Raw genomic sequence first — 18,134 nt, forward strand, 5'->3', positions numbered from 1 at the left:
GTGCTTAACGGGGAGGGGCGGGGGACCTCCGCGGCGTAGGTTTGTTACTTCCCGCCATGTCCTCGTGGAAAATGGGTTTGAGATGAGCCCCTGGAAGAGTCAGATTAAACAAAATGCATCTGGGATGAATATGGGTTCATAATCCTTCCAAAGGAAGCTCTGAAATGGGGAAGAACATCCCAGTAATTTCACTGTGATCCTCTGCGCTGAGGTGTATCTGGTACGAACGCGAGGTGCAAGAGCAACGTAGCAGGGCTGCAGGTGAGTCCTCTCAGCGTCAGGATTAACGCGACCGGTTCTCAGGCTGGCTCCTTTCAAAAAGCGGTTTCTTCAGTTCTTTTGACTTCATCCCAGGGTAGCTGTGGGCGTGTTTATTGGGGTTTTATTTTACGTAGCAGTAGTTCTGGCCCAAGTGTGTCACAGTAATTTGTTAATTTTTTCCAAACTTGTCCTGACGCTGGAGTTTGGTCATGAGCTTGACCTGCGTGGAAATCTGGGAGCGTGTTAGGAAGCGGGGGCGCGTACGCTCCCCCCCATTGCCAGGGTGTTGCCCTGCCGCCGTCGCTGCCGCCGTGATGCTGAGGGACGGGGAGCTTGCCCCCGCCTCGCGCCCTCCAGGCAGAGCCCTGCGTCCCACGTCCCGCGCTGCCCTTCTCTCACGGCCCTGTTTTGCCCGCTGCTTCCCTTGTTTGCTCGGGTTTTTTTCCTCCTGCTGCCTTTTCCCTGTCTTTTTCCCCCCTTTCTTGCTCACACACACGCACAAAGCGTTGTTTATTTTTCATCTCGCCCTTTCTGTTTTCACTCCCTCCAGATTTTCTTTATTTCTATCTTGTATTAATTCTAATCCCCTTCCCTGGAAGTCAGGCGGGAGGTGGGGTAGTTTTCAGTATCGCTGCTTTGAAACAAATCTGTTGGGATCTGTAATGGACAACCAGGTGCCAGCAGAGAGATGTAGGAGCGTATCACCGACTTCCCCGAAATTCAAGAAAGTAGAAGCAATCTTTAGGAGGTCAGTGGAAAACGGGTTTTTGCTAAAGGAAGATAGACAATATAGAGATGTCTTGGGGTTTTTTGTTCTTTAGAAAAGATTAAATGGATGATCTTTGTCTTCCTCTGAATAGCTAGTTCACAAACTAATCTCTTCGGTTGGTTTCTTCCTCGCAAACCAAACAAAACACATAAACAAGATTGCTGAAGGTGGCGAAAAAGCTAGGTTTTTGAAGCACATCCAAACCACCAAGAATCATTCACTTTCCTTTCAAATGCAGCATTAACAATAGAGCTCTAAATCAATGAAAGGTCTAAAATTAGATTATATTTCTGAGATCAGATGTGAATCACAAGTTAATCATATTTTCCTTTATTACCACTGTCTTTACCCTTTTATTTTATCCTGAGAAATTAGGTTTCTGACTTGAAAACAGTGAACTGTGAAGGCATGAAACCCTGCTGGGTCGGACCACAGCAGATCGCCTGCGGATGGGGTCCCCAAAACCTTTTGGTTTGGAGGTTCGCGTTGTGTCTGAAACTCAGCCAAGTGATTTATCAGTTAGTGCTGCGTCTCTCTCTCCCGCGGCCCCCTGATGTTTCAAGTAGCTGTTTTCTTAAATTAATGACAAAATATTACTGCTAAAGCTCGCTAAATAAGGTTTAAAACCCACTCTGGAAGTGACAGGGTGGGACAGCAAACCGTTACCTCGCGACTGTGGCGCGAAGCTTGGGGAACTGTGTTCTCCGTTGCTATATTTTCAGCCGAAACTGTGGTGAAATGCACCCGTGTCTGAAAGCGGAGGCGCGAGGTGACCTGCAGGGTTCGCGCCCGAGCGAGGCGTGTAGGCGATGTGGGCCTGTTCACACGAAATGGCAGCGTAGGGACTGTGTTTCCTTGCAAGCGGCACCACCGTTAGTCCCAGATCCGCGTGCCTGGTACTGCAGGAACATGACCGTATACTTGAGAGACGACGATGTGTGTTTCTGGGAGAGGTGTATCTCGGCGGATGTGTTTCTGGCTGGTTGTAGTTGAAGAATGATGCTGACCTGAATCTGTGGATGCAACAAACACTATGGACAGTGCAGGTATAATGGAGAAATGGTTTGCTTATAGGTTGAAGATTTATGTGAACAAAAATGATGGTGTTGCAGCAGGGGAAGCTGCAGAGAGCGCATGCTCAGGGGGAAAGTCCGAGATGTCGCTGTCTGACATACCTCGAACTGTTCTCCCTGCCGCTGATCACGTTCCAGTATCTGTGCGCTTGAAGGAAAGACGGGGTATGGCAACAGAGCGGTAACCACACGTGCCAGCAACATAACCCCCTTACGAGCGAAGGTCCACGCGTCGCAGAGCAGCGTGTTGGTGCAGCACGCTTCTGTGGCCAAGCACGTGAGGGCGGGCAGCACGTGAGGGCTCCAGTCCTGTGCTTGCGACCAGAGGGAGGCAAGCGTATGTAAGAAGGCTCCTCCACCTCTCCTCTGTGCAGCCGCAGCACTTGCCAAGGCATAATTCGCGGGGCTCTCGTGTTTCAGGGCAGACTATCGAGCAGCTGCTGAAGTGCCAGCTCAGTTGGTAGCCTCGAAAACAAAACATCCCTTGTTTCTCATCACCACTGTGAAATGCTGCCTTCCTGAACCTTGGGTTTGGCCCTGCAGCTTTCAGGATAGACAAAATGTGAGATTTTTGCCAATGATGTATTCTTCTAGGTCTGTTTAATATCCGTTATCAATTTAATGTGCCACTTTAATGAGATTTTCTTTTTTCCATCTCCTCCGTAGAGCTGATTACTTAGTGTATGTATGTGGTTGGTGTTTGTTTTTGTTTTTCTTTTAAAGGAAACTAAAAGTGAAGAAGTTTGAATGTTTGCTTCAGCTGAAGAGAATATTTCCCAAGTCCTAGGAGGAAAGGGTGAAAAAGAGAACTGGAGGATGTTGCTGGTGGGTATGTACATGACAGGAAGCCATGGCTAGCAGCGTGACTGTCAACAGGAAGCTAAAGCTCACAGCCGATGTGACGCCGCCATACAGCACACCTTCTGTGTCGTCGTGCCTGCTGGACTTTGTGGCCTGGGGAGCAGTGCATGGCTACGTGAGAGATTCTCCTGTCCATTCGTCTGCTGGAGTTTGAATTATTCTGCATCTGGTTAATCCACTTTGCTGGAGTTGGCAAGCCCTGGTTTTTTTCTCTTGACACCTGCTCCTGTAAAGAGCTTGGACAGCTATGGGGAGAAGAGGGTGCGTGTGAGCAACTTCCACCGACTGGCAGCTGAGTGCTTTTAAGACCCCAGGCAGCTTTGAGGTGTCTTGGCTCTTCAGTGCTCTGCAGATATGAACGCTGAGCTTCTCTGGCACGTTCTCACGTTGGCCTGGTCGCTCTCACCATGCTAGTACATGGGAAAGAAGACTTCCTCTCAGACGTAGCTTACATCGTCTTGGAACTGGTCATTGCGGTGCTGGCCATCCTGGGGAACATCCTGGTCTGCTGGGCAGTCTATCTGAATAGCAACTTGCAGAACGTCACCAACTATTTCGTGGTGTCCCTGGCTGCTGCTGACATTGCCGTGGGCGTGCTGGCAATCCCCTTTGCCATCACCATCAGCACTGGCTTCTGTGCCTTCTTCTATGGCTGCCTCTTCATTGCCTGCTTCGTCCTGGTCTTGACTCAGAGTTCGATCTTCAGCCTCCTTGCCATTGCCATTGACAGAATCATTGCGATCCGCATACCCCTCAGGTAAGCGCGGGCTGGGCGGGGGGCACGGAGCGGGGCTAGGGGGGTGAGGGGTGAACATCAGTGAAAACAACAGATCTGGAGATGAGTCGGGGAAGGGAAAGTTAAATGAGGAGCAGCGCTTTTCCCCTTGTAATTTGAAAAAAAACTTTTCTAGGTCTTAAAGGCTGCCTTGGATGCTAGATTTTCTGTTCGCTTCTTTTTCCAGTTCGTCTCTGCGCTCCTACGGTGTGTGCCCACGGCATCGCGACGGCGCTGCCTGGGAGCTGCCGTTCCGTATTTAGGCAGGATCGTGCGGTAACCTCAATAACCTGCGCTCTGAGCCAGAGCCAGCGGCACCAGGAGGATGGCTGTGGGAAGGTGGAGCTAAAGCAATTCATGGTGGAGGCAGAAGCAGGGAGAGGTCCGTGTGTCTCCTTCCCCATGGGGAGAACGGGGGACTCTGCCCGCAGCTGTAGCAGCAAGGTTGTGGAGAGTGCGGATGGGGGTTTTCTCTTGGGCGTCCATTAAATGTGAAGGGAGGAGAAGCAGCAGGCTATGAAGAACTGGGCCTTAGGCGATCTGGACTAGCTTAGGCGCTGCCTCTGGGAGCAAAGCACGTATTAGGTCAAGGCAGGGGTTTGTCCCAGCCCAGACCTGGAGATGGTTATTCTGGGGTCTCTCCTCTGGAGTTTAAACGAAGAAAAGGACGTTTAAATATTAGAGCTTGAAAGCTGACGATGACTAGCTGCTGCTTTGCGTGCAGCCAGGGAGGCTGATGCGCGGCAAGGGCAAGTTTTGCCATACGCACAGGGGCTGCTACTCAGTTCAGTTTTCCAGAAGCACGTTCTTGTGACGGGATATGTCTGGCCGTGGGCGCGGAGCAGCACTGCGTTTCGTGGGCTGGGTTTGGCTGCTTTGTGACAATGCTTCCGAGTCGTTCAGCAAGCTCCAAAGACGGAGAGGAAGCCCCGGGAGAGGCCGGTGCAGGCAGAGTGTAGGAGTCTCCTTCCTTCCCGTCTTGTCCTTAGGAGGATGCAGCCTGCTCTCAGAAATGGAGAGACTTGCTTCCCATCCTGCTGAACAAGGAATGTAGCTGCAAAAATGGAACAGATTTCTGAGTGTTGTGCTCTCAAGTTTGAGTTTTTGGACATCTTCACTCCCGTGGAGCTTAAATCACTTGTGTTGACCTGTGCAATTTAGTTTTGTCTCTTGTGAATACTTTGGTCATCCAGCACCTATGTCGATTAACACAAGCCTCCCATTCAAAAATAGAAAGCATTCTTCTCCCTAGAGCTGCGGAGATTACCTTTCCATGTGGACCAGTGCAGCAGAGTCTTTCCTGAAGCCTTGCCTCAGCAAGCTCGTGCTGCTATAACGTGACCGTTAATTGTTGGGTTCCAAACCTCTAGTCATACCTCTACTTTTGACGTAGTTGTAAGGAATAACTATTCCATTCCACCGTGGAGAAAACTCTGTCGGTATTAGTTACCTATAAATTGGACTGTCTCCACTTTTCTACAGTCCTACATATAGATGGTTGCAGTTTATAAACCAAAATAATGATAAATGGTACAAAGAAACATATGTAGAGTAGCCCTTGGGAGTTTGCCTCCGAAATGATTTTGAGAAGGGCTAATGTCTTTAATTCATCTCTCATGAGGTAACTCCAAAGACTTTTGCTGACAGTTTAAGTGCTCTTATTGCTAGAGGATGACTTGCCAGGAAAAGGATTTTAAAAATCTGGATTTCTGCCCATTTTTGGGGGTATCATTGTAACTATATTGTCTTGAAAATTTGATCTCCTGAAATAGCCAAGGTAAGGAGTCTTTTAGAAAAATCAGACTTCGTCAGTGCTGGGCACTGTGCCGGTTTCACTATTTTGTTTTTGAAAAAACAGAGCACACCCTCTTCTGCCCCCAAACCAGGGGAGGTGATCGGATGCAGAACCCCCAGGTAGATCCATGGGTTCAGCCCCTCCTTGTCCTCTGCTGCTTTGTCCTTTTACAGCAGGAGCGAAGAACTTGTCAGTTGTGTTTTCCCTTACGAATTTATGGATGAATAAGCATTAGATTTATAGCCTCAGACATGCTGAGAAAGTGAAAGCTGATTAGCTGAAGAGGGAAATGTGATACAATTCAGACTGCTCACATCCTCATTTTTTTTCTTTTTCTAATACCTGGTTGTCTCAAAAATGTGTCAAACCATTGGAAGGAAAGTTCTGCCGCTAAAGACGCAACGTTTTCACCCCATCCTTTAATGCCTGGGAAAGCCTCTTCTCCTCCTCAGAGGACAAGAAAGGTAACACCAGGCACTCCTAATAGTCATTAGACGGATGCTCTTAAAAAAAATAATAAACCAGATTTCCTTCGCTCTCGTGAAACCAAAAAGGGCCAAACCTATTTTTTCTTTTTCTTTTTCTTTTTAACTGTTTCATGTCTGATTTGTCCTAAAGAAGGTAACCACATGTCTCAGTGGATACATACGTGGATGTGTATTCCCACACAAATAAACTGTCAGTATTAAGGAGGCAGATGGGATTTCTGACACTGCTTGGGTTTGGACACCTCAGTACCTAATTAGAGTTACCTTTGGAAGGATTTTTCTGTCGATGAAAGACCCTCCCCCAAGAAACTGCAGTGAGGAGAGACATCTATAGGTAAAATTTAAAAATACATAAAAACCAATTTGTGACCATCTTATGGGTTCTACCTTCCAAATGATTAATGATCATTGTGTAGAATTTGATAAACTTTCCAAAAGTTCTCAAACACTTTGCTTACTTCTGTCAGGTTTTACACAAACGTAACACTCTGCAAGTGGCCTTAAAGCACTCCCAAGGGAGCGAGCCCGAGCCATTGTTCGGTCTAGGCTAGAATCCGAACCGTCTCTCTCTAGCGTGGCAGGTCCCCGAAAACCGGCGCTCGCTGATACAAAACCGCTGCGTGTTCCAAACCAAACTGGCTGCGAGTCTGAGCTCCAGGGTGAAGTCATGGGCCGAGAACAATTGCCGCTTTCCAGGCTCTCTGGTGCCAGCAAATGCTCCGCGGGCACGGCGCCCAGCCACGTGCTCCTGTGCAGGCATTTGTGGTAAAGGTGCTCCCACGGTGACGGACAGGTAGCTCCGATGCACTGGAAAGAGAGGAGAAATTTTTCTTCCTGCAGCCAAACGGAAAAGTTTTCTCAGGTTACTGCTCGCTCTGTGTGCTGGATTCAGCTATTCACCTGTGGCATAAATCCTTACGCAGGTCATACGGTGCCAACTACAGTAACTTGCCGAAGCGCAGACCTTTTCCTCTGATGAAAGTTGCTTTGGGGATGATTGACTGCCCAAGCTACTGGGATGCCTCGCTGGGAAAGCATTGCTACGGTGCAGCTCCCTGTCGCTTGGAACGCTGCGGCAGATTCATCCCACGTAGCGGTGACTGAAACCGCAGCCCTGGGGTGGCCGTGGGATGCTTTTCTGCCAGAGGCTAGGGAGCATGAGGGGACATGAAGCACTGGCTTCCCAAAGTCTGGGGCAGGAAGAACAGGGGAGATGAACACAAACCCTGAATAAAGTGTAGGACAGGGAGGAGACCTTTGTGCTGAGAACAGCCTGTTTCAGCAGTTGCTTTAATTCTCTAGGGTTGCCTTCTCAAATGCTCATATATGAGCATCTGAATTGGTGAATCAGGGATTTAATATTTTATTGTCACTTTGAGCCATATCCAGACTTATTTCTTTCTCTGCTCACCGTAAACATTTTGACTTTATGACAAGCATTTCCTACATGTGCTCACGTTTGTGTCAGATAGGTTATGGGCAGATTCACCCTCATGTGAAAGAAGAACCATTCACTTTCTCCTTTGGACAGCCATGGGCAAGGCTTTGAAAGCGGTGCCAGTTATCTATGGCTTCATGGGCAGTGGCAGCTGCTGTTACCAAGGTTTTATTCTGGGAGCTGATCGTGCCACGAGCAAAAGAATGGTGCCTGCCCACCGTTACTGCTTCTGCTGCTTAGAGCCCTGCGCCCACCGGTGGGATCCCACCCTGCCCAGTCTCCATCGCGTAGTCAAGCGCGAGTATCAGTTAGCGCCTGGTGACAGGGGAGGAAGCTTCTTGGCTGAGAGTTCTGGGCAAGGGTTGTTTCGGTGGTGCCTGAGAAGGTCTGCGTTTGGTTTCTTGCTCTGCCACAAGATTTCCTGGATGCTCTGGGATTGTCAGTGTCTCGCACTTCCAGACAGACGTAACAGGGATAGAATATCCTCCTTTTGCCTTGCCCCCTACGACTGCAGCTGCCTGAGGTGTGGGCTGTTGAGGGATGTGTTCGGTGAGCAGTGTTTTGTAGTGATTTGTTAAAAAACATTGAGGACAGCTGGAATTCAGATCAAAGCCCAGTGCCTTCAACGCTGAGCACAGGCTTTCTGGTGTGATGAAAGGTGGCTGAAACGTGCTCCGTGCATGGCAGAGCCATCTGGCCAAGATACGCAGTGCTGTCAGCCAGAGGTGGGTTTGGAAGACAAGCAGCAGGCTGGTTGGATGCTGTGACGATGAGGTAGGCCAGCTACATATCATGCAATGGATGGAAAATTTTTAAATTCTTACCCGAGAACCCTGTGGTTCTTACACCAGCTCTGTTTTCCACCCAGCTTCATAGCTTACGAATCAGACTGGTGAGGTACTACACTTTCTGCGGGAATCGTTGTCTCGATAACGCAGAGCTTAGGCCAAGGACCCAGAAGCATCACATCCTCAGCCACGCTGCTTTAGGCAGCACAGATGAGTTGTGCATTCACCAAGGGCAGCCATTCTTCCAGAGTCAGCTTGCCAGCCTGATGGTTGGGAGAGCAGCAGGGCAAGTGAAATTATTTTGGGGAAAACATCCACAATTTCCCGTGTTTGCAAAAGTGGGGTTTGTTTTCTGGAGGAGCCCGGTGCCCCTGTCCCCACACCCAACTCCGCCGTGGGCGTCCCCGTGCTCCGCACTAATGTTCTTGGTGCCTGGAACTTCACGAGCAGAAGTCGTTGTTTGTGTAGCAAGTGCAGTATTTCCAGGAAGCAGGAGAACTGCTTGTGTGCAGACAATCCAGTGCTGTCTGGACACATCAGACATGCTACAAAGTCACCCGCCAAGTATGCAGAACACGGGCTGTAGGTGTGAGCAGCTCCTTTCAGCAGGCTGTGTCTCCTGCATAGGTGCCAGCAACTCACAGCCTGTGTGATGCTTCCTGGAAGCCCCGAACTGCTGTACAGCACCGGGGATGCAGAGAGCAGCTCCGGCCTGGCTGCTGTGAGCCTAGACAGATGCCTAGACGGGTGCACAAACTTTTCAGTGCCAGCCTGGTGACATCTCTAAGTGGAAAAAAGGAATGATGAGTCCAGGAAAGTCCGTCTGGATAATAACCCTACCTCTGCCAAGTCAGCCTGCGGTGTCTCATGTGGGCGCTGGCAGTCAAGCTCTCCCAAGTGAACGGACCCTTTTCAAGAGGTGCCTGGCCAACCCAGTGCCACAGACTATGTGACGAGATGCTGTGAGCTTTCCCTCTTAACCCTTGGGATAGTGAGCAAGGCGTGATGGAAATGCACTCACTGGCGCGTTGGTAATAGCCGCTGCCAGCACAATACGCTGCCGCTGGAAAGCAGGAGGCTGCTTGGGCTCAGTGCTGTTCCGAAGCCTTGGAAAGCTTGCTGCATGGGAATCCCCAGAGGGTGCGAGGGAGGGAGGAGCAGGGGGGGGGTTGCCTGGAGCAGTAATGGATATATTTTTAGTGGAAGGGAAGGGACATCTCTAGTCGTGGGATAACAGCTGCACAATTTCAAAATTCCTCTGACAAGATGCAGCCAATTCCAGGGCTGCAAGGTTTGAAGGGGTTTGTTTTGTTTTTTGTTTTTCCAAGCTTCAAGTGCCTTCAGCCAATCTCTTGCTCCCTGAGAGTACTTCTTAAAGCACAGATGCTGTTTTGCCTTGTTGATGAGGTCTGAATGTGAGCAGTTCCCTGCTACCATCCGTGCTGTGCCCTCAGCATCCCCTAAGCACTGAGCAGGATCCGCTACTTGCTGGAGAAACCTCTTCTCTCTCTCAGAATCAGCTGAGTCCCTCCCCCGTTTCTGGAAGGAGGATTTCAGTGGATTTTGGGTGCTGGGAATTGTGTGGTTAGCTCCCTCGCCCACTCCCTCTTTTCTGATTTTGAAACGCAACTGAGGAAGAGAGCCTGCCAGGTCTCGTGTAGGGCCAGGTTTCTTCCAAGGCCCATTAGCAGGGATTTAAAGCACAGGATCTCCATTATGTACTGTGCCCGGCAAAAGCAGCCTCTCGTACTGTGCCCGGCAAAAGCAGCCTCTCTCCTCCCCTGTCTTGAACTTGCATTGGGAGAGGAGCGTGAACCTGTGGGAGTAATGACTGCATTGAGAGATGGAAAGATTTCTATGCCTTGTTGGATTTTTTTTTTTTTAAACGTTTGTTTGCTGAGACAATTCTGGGGACAGAGGGAGAAGGAGCATTGGGTAAACACCGGGAGCCCAGTGCTACCGTTGTCCGATCGCAGACACATGGGGTCAAGTACAGTGTGGGACTCAAGCTGGACAATGTGGGAATCCGGCCATCTACTTTCCATGCTAAGCATTACCAAGGGAAGGAAATTGCATTGAAATGTTAAACTGTTGCCCTGATTTACATTTTCAGAGGGAAGAACTGGTGGAGTCAGCTCAGGACTCGCAGTAACCTGTGAGGCCTTGGGAACTGGCCGATATTTCAAACAAACAAAGTTCGCTGGCTGCACTGTCAGGTTCTTACCATGTTGCTTATTCTCTCTTTCAACAGATCTCGCAGAATTTACTGCTAAGAGCACTGGCTTCAGCCAGGCATATCACTACCCCCACAAGTCCCCTGCGGTGTGTGCAGTGCAGCCCACGGCACACCCGCAGCACTGTCCTCAGCTGAATTCCTCCTTTCTGTGAAAGACAGGGGGTCAGCTTAGCCGGGCTGGTGAGGAAAACTGCTGACTTGTCTCAGTTATTTAAAGAAGGTTGGTGGTGCTGGCCTTCTTGAAAGTGCCGTTGTGGAGCCGAGTGAGGTGCTGTGCAAGGGAATGCCAGCCCGGCTTCTGCAACTCAGCAGAATTTCCCTGGAGCACACCTGAACGTGGACGCGGGGCCGATGGCACTGTGCCTCCGAGTTCTTTTGTGCTGTTTGGCTTACAGATCTACTGCAAGACAGACCTAGCAATTCCCTGCTACAAGGCTGCTCCTTTCCCGGAAAGGAGGAACTACCTCAGCCTTCGGCAAGAGAGCCACGGTGGTCTTCATCACCAAGGGTCAGAGCAGTGCTGTTGGTTATCCAGGCTGCAGGATCTATGTGCATGACCAAGTGGGCTGGGGGAGTGATGATTAATACAGATGAAAACTGTATTAACTTCCCTGCTTTTCTGTCACCTATTCACAGCCTAAAGGAAAGGGGAGGGAAATAGGTGGCATACAGCGTCACCGTGGAGTCCTTGCTGTGCTGTGCTGCGTGGGTTCTGCACGGCAGTTCAAAGGCCCGTCTGAAGAAACAGGCGCTTTTCTTGCTGTCTTCTGGGCCATGGGAAGTCGCTTGGGTGCCAGGGGTTGTTGAATGGTACTGATGTAATTCCCGTTTCCTCTGCTTTGTAGGTACAATGGCTTGGTGACTGGCTCTCGAGCTAAAGGTATCATTGCCATCTGCTGGGTATTATCTTTCATCATCGGCTTGACACCAATGCTAGGGTGGCACAATCGCTCCCAGATCGAAGACCTGGGCTCCAATAAGTCCTCTCCCATCAACTGCAGCAACAGTATGGTGGCATGTCTCTTTGAGGCTGTGGTCACCATGGAGTACATGGTCTACTACAACTTCTTTGCCTGTGTGCTCTTGCCCCTCCTCCTCATGTTTGGTATCTACTTGAAAATCTTCATGGCAGCCCGCCGACAGCTCAAGCAGATGGAGAACAAGATGGTACACGGGGAACGTTCTCGCTCCACCTTGCAGAAGGAAGTCCACGCAGCTAAGTCTTTAGCCATCATTGTTGGGTTGTTTGCAGTCTGCTGGCTTCCACTACATATTATTAACTGCTTTACCCTTTTTTGCCCAAATTGTGCCCATGCTCCCCTCTGGCTGATGTATCTGGCTATTATCCTGTCTCATGCCAACTCGGTTGTAAATCCTCTAATTTATGCCTACCGAATCAGGGAGTTCCGATACACCTTCCGTAAAATCATCAGCCAGCATATCCTGGGCCGGAAGGAGCCGTTCAAGGCAGGAACAGCCAGCTCTAGGACTTCCACTCACGGGGGGGACGCAGAGAACGCCAGCATACGCATCAGTGAGTATGCATTAGAGGTATACACCAATGGAGAGATCCACAGGGATCCCGAAAAGCAGGACTTAAACAAATGCAAAGCCGGCGTGGAATGGCACCAGAATGGAAATGCTCTGGACGTGGAGACAAATGGGCATCTCCCACATTCCTGCAAAAACGGGATTCTCTCAGATGCGTGCATGAACAGGGAGTTTCACGGTGAAGAGCTAACTGATGCCCAGGTGTCTTACTCAGATCTAGAAAGAGCAGCCTTCGCAGCAGCTGATGTTTCCTGATGAGACTGTCAAAGTCTTCCTGGTAGAATTATTTTTTTCCATTGGTGACCTCTGCCGTGGCAGAAAGGGAGGTTGGGGGGGCGGGGGGAGAGGTGTGTATTCAGATTGCTGTGGAGAAAGGGGTCCCTACCCAGGACTGTTGGGAAGATCCTAGATACTAGACTGGAGAAAAGCCAAGAGACCACTGAAACGGACTAAGGAAGGAGGGACACGTTACCCATCGATGGCCTGTCACCAGGAGCAGTGCCAAGGTCAGAGATGGCATTCCAAGTTCAGCACTGGGAGACTCTGCTGATGCAGGGCATACCGTGACATTATGCCGTACTGTCTATCTGTGGTTGTGTGGGGGTTTTGCTGTCTTTACCAACAGAAATAAAAGCATGGCTGGAAGTGTTCACCGAATTGCAAAGAGCAACAAGGAGGGGCCTTTTAGTGCTTTGGCCCTGCAACAAGTGGCAGGGGGATAGCAACATCTGTTGGTCAGGAAGGATGCCAGCAGCTGCTTGGAAAGGCAAGGAATTTACCTGATGGGAACTCTGGATACCTTCAACCATGGCATTTTGTCTTTCAGTTTATGTTTTTAAAGCTTATACTGCAACAGGTTGCTTGAATGGTTTTTTCTCTTGTCTTGATAAGATTACTCTATATTAAGTTATAAAAGATGGGCAAGAACTCATATCCATTCCCTGAGCGCTCAATGTTCCAGATGCACAAGGCAAATATAACCTCATAGCTCTCCACTCTGTCTGGCAAGTAATGAAAACGGAGACTGTAATATGGATTTCCCTCAGCAAAAGGGCTGTGAGCAGGACTTGGTGCTGCAGACGGCAGACAAGCGGGCCAGGCTGTGGCCTGTGCCACCAGGGCGGTGGTGCCCCGCGGTGCTGGGAGAGCTGTCGGGCGTGCGGGCTGTCTGCAGGCTGGTGGGCACTGTCTGCTTTTTCCCCCCGTCTCTGTGCTTGTCCTCCTGGGCTCCCAGAATGCAAATTCTTTCCCTGGCCCTAAATGTGTGTGAGGGGAGCTCATTTTCCATCTTTTGGTTGTTTTCTTCCTCACTCAAAAGGCTGTGGGGTTTTTTTCTTCTTTCTCAGTGTAGGGAGGAACACACACCCTCCCCTAACACACATTTTGGAAATTCCAAAGAGCTCTATTTAATCACCTTTTCTCCTGTGATTTCAGTTTTTTCCCTGATGTGCTTTACTGTGAAGCCCGATGTGTCCCTGCGGTGCAGAGGCCAACGGAGCTGGGTCTGTCTGGTTAGAAGATGCTCCTCTTCTGAGAAGCTGAAAGGCGTCAGTAGTAGTGGAGATCAGCTTAGAAACTGCAAGTAGTCTGTCTGTATAAAAGAACAGGCAAATCTGCGCTGCAGCAAGGGTATGCACTGATGTGGTTTGTTGTAGAGGTGTTTCACAGCTGTTTGATAATTTTCTGTATCACTGACGAAGCCTGGTAGCTCAAGGACAGCAGAATGCCACTTCAGCTTGAATTCTACCTAAAGATTGTCTGATCTTTGTTTTCCAGACAAATAACCCGTGTCCAATACCACCAGCCTTCTGGAGAGACAGGCAGTAATGGTCCTAAAAGTTGGTAATTCCAGGGATCTGCAGTTATTCCCTAGCTGAGAACATCAGAAGTATCATCCCCCAACCCTGGCTCCTCCTCGTGTCTGTCCACTAACATTTCAGAAGCCAAATAATCTCATTTTCGAAAGGGAAAGGGGAACTGGATTTTGATATTTGAGGAAGGTTTGTGTGTTCTTACTCCATGTTTATTTTAAATATTGTGAACTATTAAAATGAAAAGTCAGGTTTATTTGAGGAGAATTTTCTTTTTGCCAGTCTCCCTACGTGAAGGTGGGGAGCAGTTTATAATGCTGACCGTGTTCAGGTATGTAACTGCTCCAGGCTAGCAGAAAGCTTACTGTGAGACGGATAAAAAGCTGTGGTTGCCACCACAATCCTTAGCAGAAAGACAGGCAAGTTTCTAGAACAATAGACTTCACAGTTTAATTGAATTGCTGCTTTCTTGGCATGGCTCTTCCGCGTAGTCTAACGTCAGAGGAGTGGATTATCACTCCAGCACCATTAACAAACACTAAGCCGTTTCCCTGTGACTGACGTCGTAGGTAGTTCCTCTCTAGGGTGACTTGGGATCTTGTTACTCTTGATCTTTCTGGATGGAATATTTCTGTAGGTTATTTGTGGGATGGCTCCTCTGACCTCCCGTAAGAGTGGCAGAGGAACTCAGTCAGGAAAATGGGGGTCTGATCTCTTCAGGCCTCAGTCGGGAGCTGAACGTTTCTAAGAATAGCACAAGATTACATCCGGTATTCATGTCAATAACAATTAGGTCCACGAAGAAGCAGAGCGGGGAAGGAAGTGTGGGAAAATACCAGCATCGCTCATGTGCTGGAACACACGCGAGTGCCCAAGTGTCTCCTGTTGAGCTTTAGCTGCCATTGTAAAGGGATGTTTTATGCCACATTGCATCAGACTGTCAACAGCTGCTGTGGGCTGGTTGCTTTCTGTTGTTTCCTGAGCTGCTTCACGCTCAGTTATGGCAGCTTCTTGCTTGGTTGCCACAAGAATCAAGTTGATCTATGTTGATGCAACAAACTTAGGATTGTCCCTCTGGAAAACTGTCCTGCCCAAACAGATCGCCATCTGAGCTTTCTGAGTTTCCAGATGTCTTGAAATTAGCTTTTCTGCTGCTGTTTGAGATGCCCCCCCCAAGTGTGTCCAGTCCCTTTCAATATCAGCGATCCAGATTTGAAACGGAGAGGGTGTGCGCAGGGGCCGGGGGACGCGTGCAGGAGGAGGCGCGGTGGGGTGAGGAGGCAGCGTGTTTGATACAGAATTGGGTCTGCAGTACGGGAAGGAAGGGGCGGCAATTGCACCGCATGCTGTGCGCCTTCTGGCAAACATCTGTCTGAGATGGACCTTCAGAAGATGTTTCCGAAGCAGTTGTTGGAGGGAGCATGAGCCTTTTGAACAGAATTTTGGACTTCTTATTTCTTGGTTCCTAAGGATCATGATTTCAAGGCTTTCTTTTTTTAAAAGAAAAAAAGAAGCTTTAGGGTCCCATCAATGTTTTTCCTTCTCCTGGCAGCGCTCTCCACTCTTGCAAAAAGTACCTCTCTTCCGAACTGCATAGGGCAGGGGTCATTAGAAAAGTGAAAGTTAAATGGTTTTTTCCTAACCTCTCCACTCATCTCCCCATTTTCATTCCAGCTGGAGAATGTTTAGCTGTTGACATACAGGTATTCTGGATAAACAAAGATGGTACCAAGGCAAAGGGAAGAATGAGGTGATCATCAGGAGAGGCTGGAGAAGATCTTGGGAATCCAGGGTACAGTGGGTCCAGAGAGTAAGAGCTGGGGTAAGAAGAGACTAATTTCATTGAACTGGAACATCTTACTAAAAATGGCTCAAGACCCATAGAGAGATGCGGTGCCTCATTTGGCATGAGGGCATTCCATGAATTTCACCATTCCCTGGAGACTCTTAGGCTCCAGGGTTTATTTGCTTTGTAGAGCTTTGGAGAAAGTTAAGTTTGATCAGATGCCAGGAGTAATTTTATCAAGAGTTCTTCTTAGGGCCCTCTCCTCAATAGGGCACTGCTTTTTGTGTGTGCAAGTACATGCACTTACGGCTTTGTCCTGCAGAGTTTCTTTTGGATCAGTAACATTTCAAAGCTCTGTGCAAGCCTGAACTGCAGCTCTTGAACAGAGAAGCAGTGTGGCATGGTGGAACAGCTGGGGTTACTGTAGACAGAAGGGGTTTGCCACTGATCCCCGTTGGTGCTAGGAAGCTTACTGTGCAGATGGACTTGGGAGTTACGCGGAGTAGTCTGAATCTTTGATCATTCTTTGAAAAGAGGCTCCAGGGGATGCTCGTGGATATAGAAAAGTCTCTGAGGTGTGGGAGCAGACTGGAGGGTTAGGATTAGATGGGAAATCTTGGTGGTGAAGGAAGACTTGTAGGGTAGGTGTTTGGGAGGATTTCGGGGAGCAGGAATGTGCTGGGAGGTGCTGGGGATTGCACAGATGGTCTCCGGGGAGTGGTGCTGGCATGAGACCAAGGTGTGACTTGCTGAGGAGTGGCTCTGGAAAGGACGTACGTCTTGCGGCTCTCCTGGGGTCACTGCAGAGGGGCAGCCTTGCCCGATGTGTGCAGAGGGTTGACTTCATATGGTCTATATGTGACTGAGGTAGAGATGGTTCTTACGGATTATCTCCTTTTCGGATGCATTGCCTCATGTCATGAGCGTGTCCCGGTGTAACAAAAGCCCTTCTGCTTCATGAACATGAGCCCTACCTAAAAACAAATGAATCCAGCTCTGTTCTGTGGGAAGGACGAGCATGCTGTAACAGTGCTGCGACACATTTCAGCTGTAGAATACTCTCTAGTGGTGGTGGCTACGTTTAGCTGCCTAATCGTCAGTTCTCTCCCCATTTGTTTTGGGCATCAAACTGCACTGAGTCATATCACAGAGCTTTTTCTTTCCAGCCCCGAGCTTTTGGCCTTCTTTACAGTAAAACACATCAAGAGTAACTCAAATCACACCAGTGCCTCATTTGCATGAGAGGTGACTAACCCTGACAGACTGAGAATCCCCAAACTGGGGCAGTGTTGTACATCGCTGCCTGTCTTTTATTTGTCTGCCGGGGCTGTTCGCACAAGGATGTGTTGAAATCAAGACTGGAACCTGTTGATCTGAGAACACCCTTTGCTTCCCCCACTGTCTCAGGAGCTGGCGTTCCTGCCCCCCGTCCTGTGGAGCTGTTGTCTCTGTGGTCTGCAAGCCAAGACACTATGAACACCCTGCTGCACACGCTGTCACTATAAAACAATTACTCTTTTAATTTAAACATTTTATGAATATAGTTGTTGTTTTCCCTCTGTTTGTCAGTTACCAGTGGGAGGGGAGGGAAGGGGGTGGGAGAATCTGTGCATGCAAATGTATTTAAAGTGCATTGACCAAAGTTTTTTTTTTTGAATCTGTGAAGTTTTCATATCTGTGAAGTCATCAGACTGCTGGGCAGTGAGGAGCCGCTGGTGCTGCTGAGTCTGTCTTGGTTACATTTCTTAATAAGCATTAAAATAATAAAATATATTTGTAAAAGAGAGCGTGAGTGCCTTTGTCCCGGGAAGATCCGGCTGGCTAGCCCTTTTTGTGCAAGTGTTTTCCTATTATTTTATTAGCTTTTCCCACAGACTGATCCTTCCGGAGAGCCCTCTCCCTGGCGCTGCCTGTTCTTCAGCAGGAGATCCTAGCATGGACTAAGGTGACAGACCCAGATGGACCAGAAGACCCCTCACGTCTCTGACATCCTGGGATCCGTCATCTTGGCAATAAGCGAAAATGTTGACAGCTGCATCCTGAACACAGGGCAGAGCGCTGTATCTGCCCAAACCGCTGCAGCGCCAGCACAGTGCCTGACATAGCAGGACCTGAAGGGTCCGTAGCTGGACCATGAAGCAGCTGTGCCAGCCGTGACTGGAGCATCCCAGCCCGCTGGCTCTCCTTCACCCTGCCGGGGCCCCTCAGACCTCCTTGGGAGACCATCACAATTTCAGACCTCTGTCCTGTTCTGCCAATGGCACCCAGGCTGAGCTAGCCCCAGCCCAATGTCAGCCAAATTAGTCTGGAAATGGAGGCAGCGAATCTAGATGCTCCTGCGGTGTCTCTCAGGCCAATTCTGAGCAATGCTGACAGGGTGAAGCAGGAAAAATTTCTAGCTTTTTCCAGCTGGCAGCTACTAAATGTGTGTGTGAAAGCCTGTACAATCCAGGAGCATTTGGAATTGGGAAGTGATGAAATGAAAGTTCACCAGATAACCAC

At 49.3% G+C, this 18,134-nt stretch overlaps 1 protein-coding gene across 2 annotated transcripts in view; it reads left to right on the top strand.

Moving 5' to 3' along the window:
* Positions 1-17,194, top strand: part of ADORA2A (adenosine A2a receptor) — a 30,233-nt gene extending 13,039 nt beyond the window's left edge. For both annotated transcript variants that reach the window (XM_082324668.1, XM_082324669.1), the window contains exons 2-3: positions 2,827-3,721; positions 11,330-17,194. In XM_082324668.1, the coding sequence (XP_082180794.1) occupies positions 3,372-3,721; positions 11,330-12,290 (1,311 nt within the window). In that variant the 5' untranslated portion in view covers positions 2,827-3,371 and the 3' untranslated portion in view covers positions 12,291-17,194. The remainder of the gene's footprint in view (positions 1-2,826; positions 3,722-11,329) is intronic.
* The last annotated feature ends 940 nt before the right edge of the window (positions 17,195-18,134 follow it).

This window comes from Platalea leucorodia (genome assembly GCF_965183815.1).
Source record: "Platalea leucorodia genome assembly, chromosome: 12".
Classification (NCBI taxonomy): domain Eukaryota; kingdom Metazoa; phylum Chordata; class Aves; order Pelecaniformes; family Threskiornithidae; genus Platalea; species Platalea leucorodia.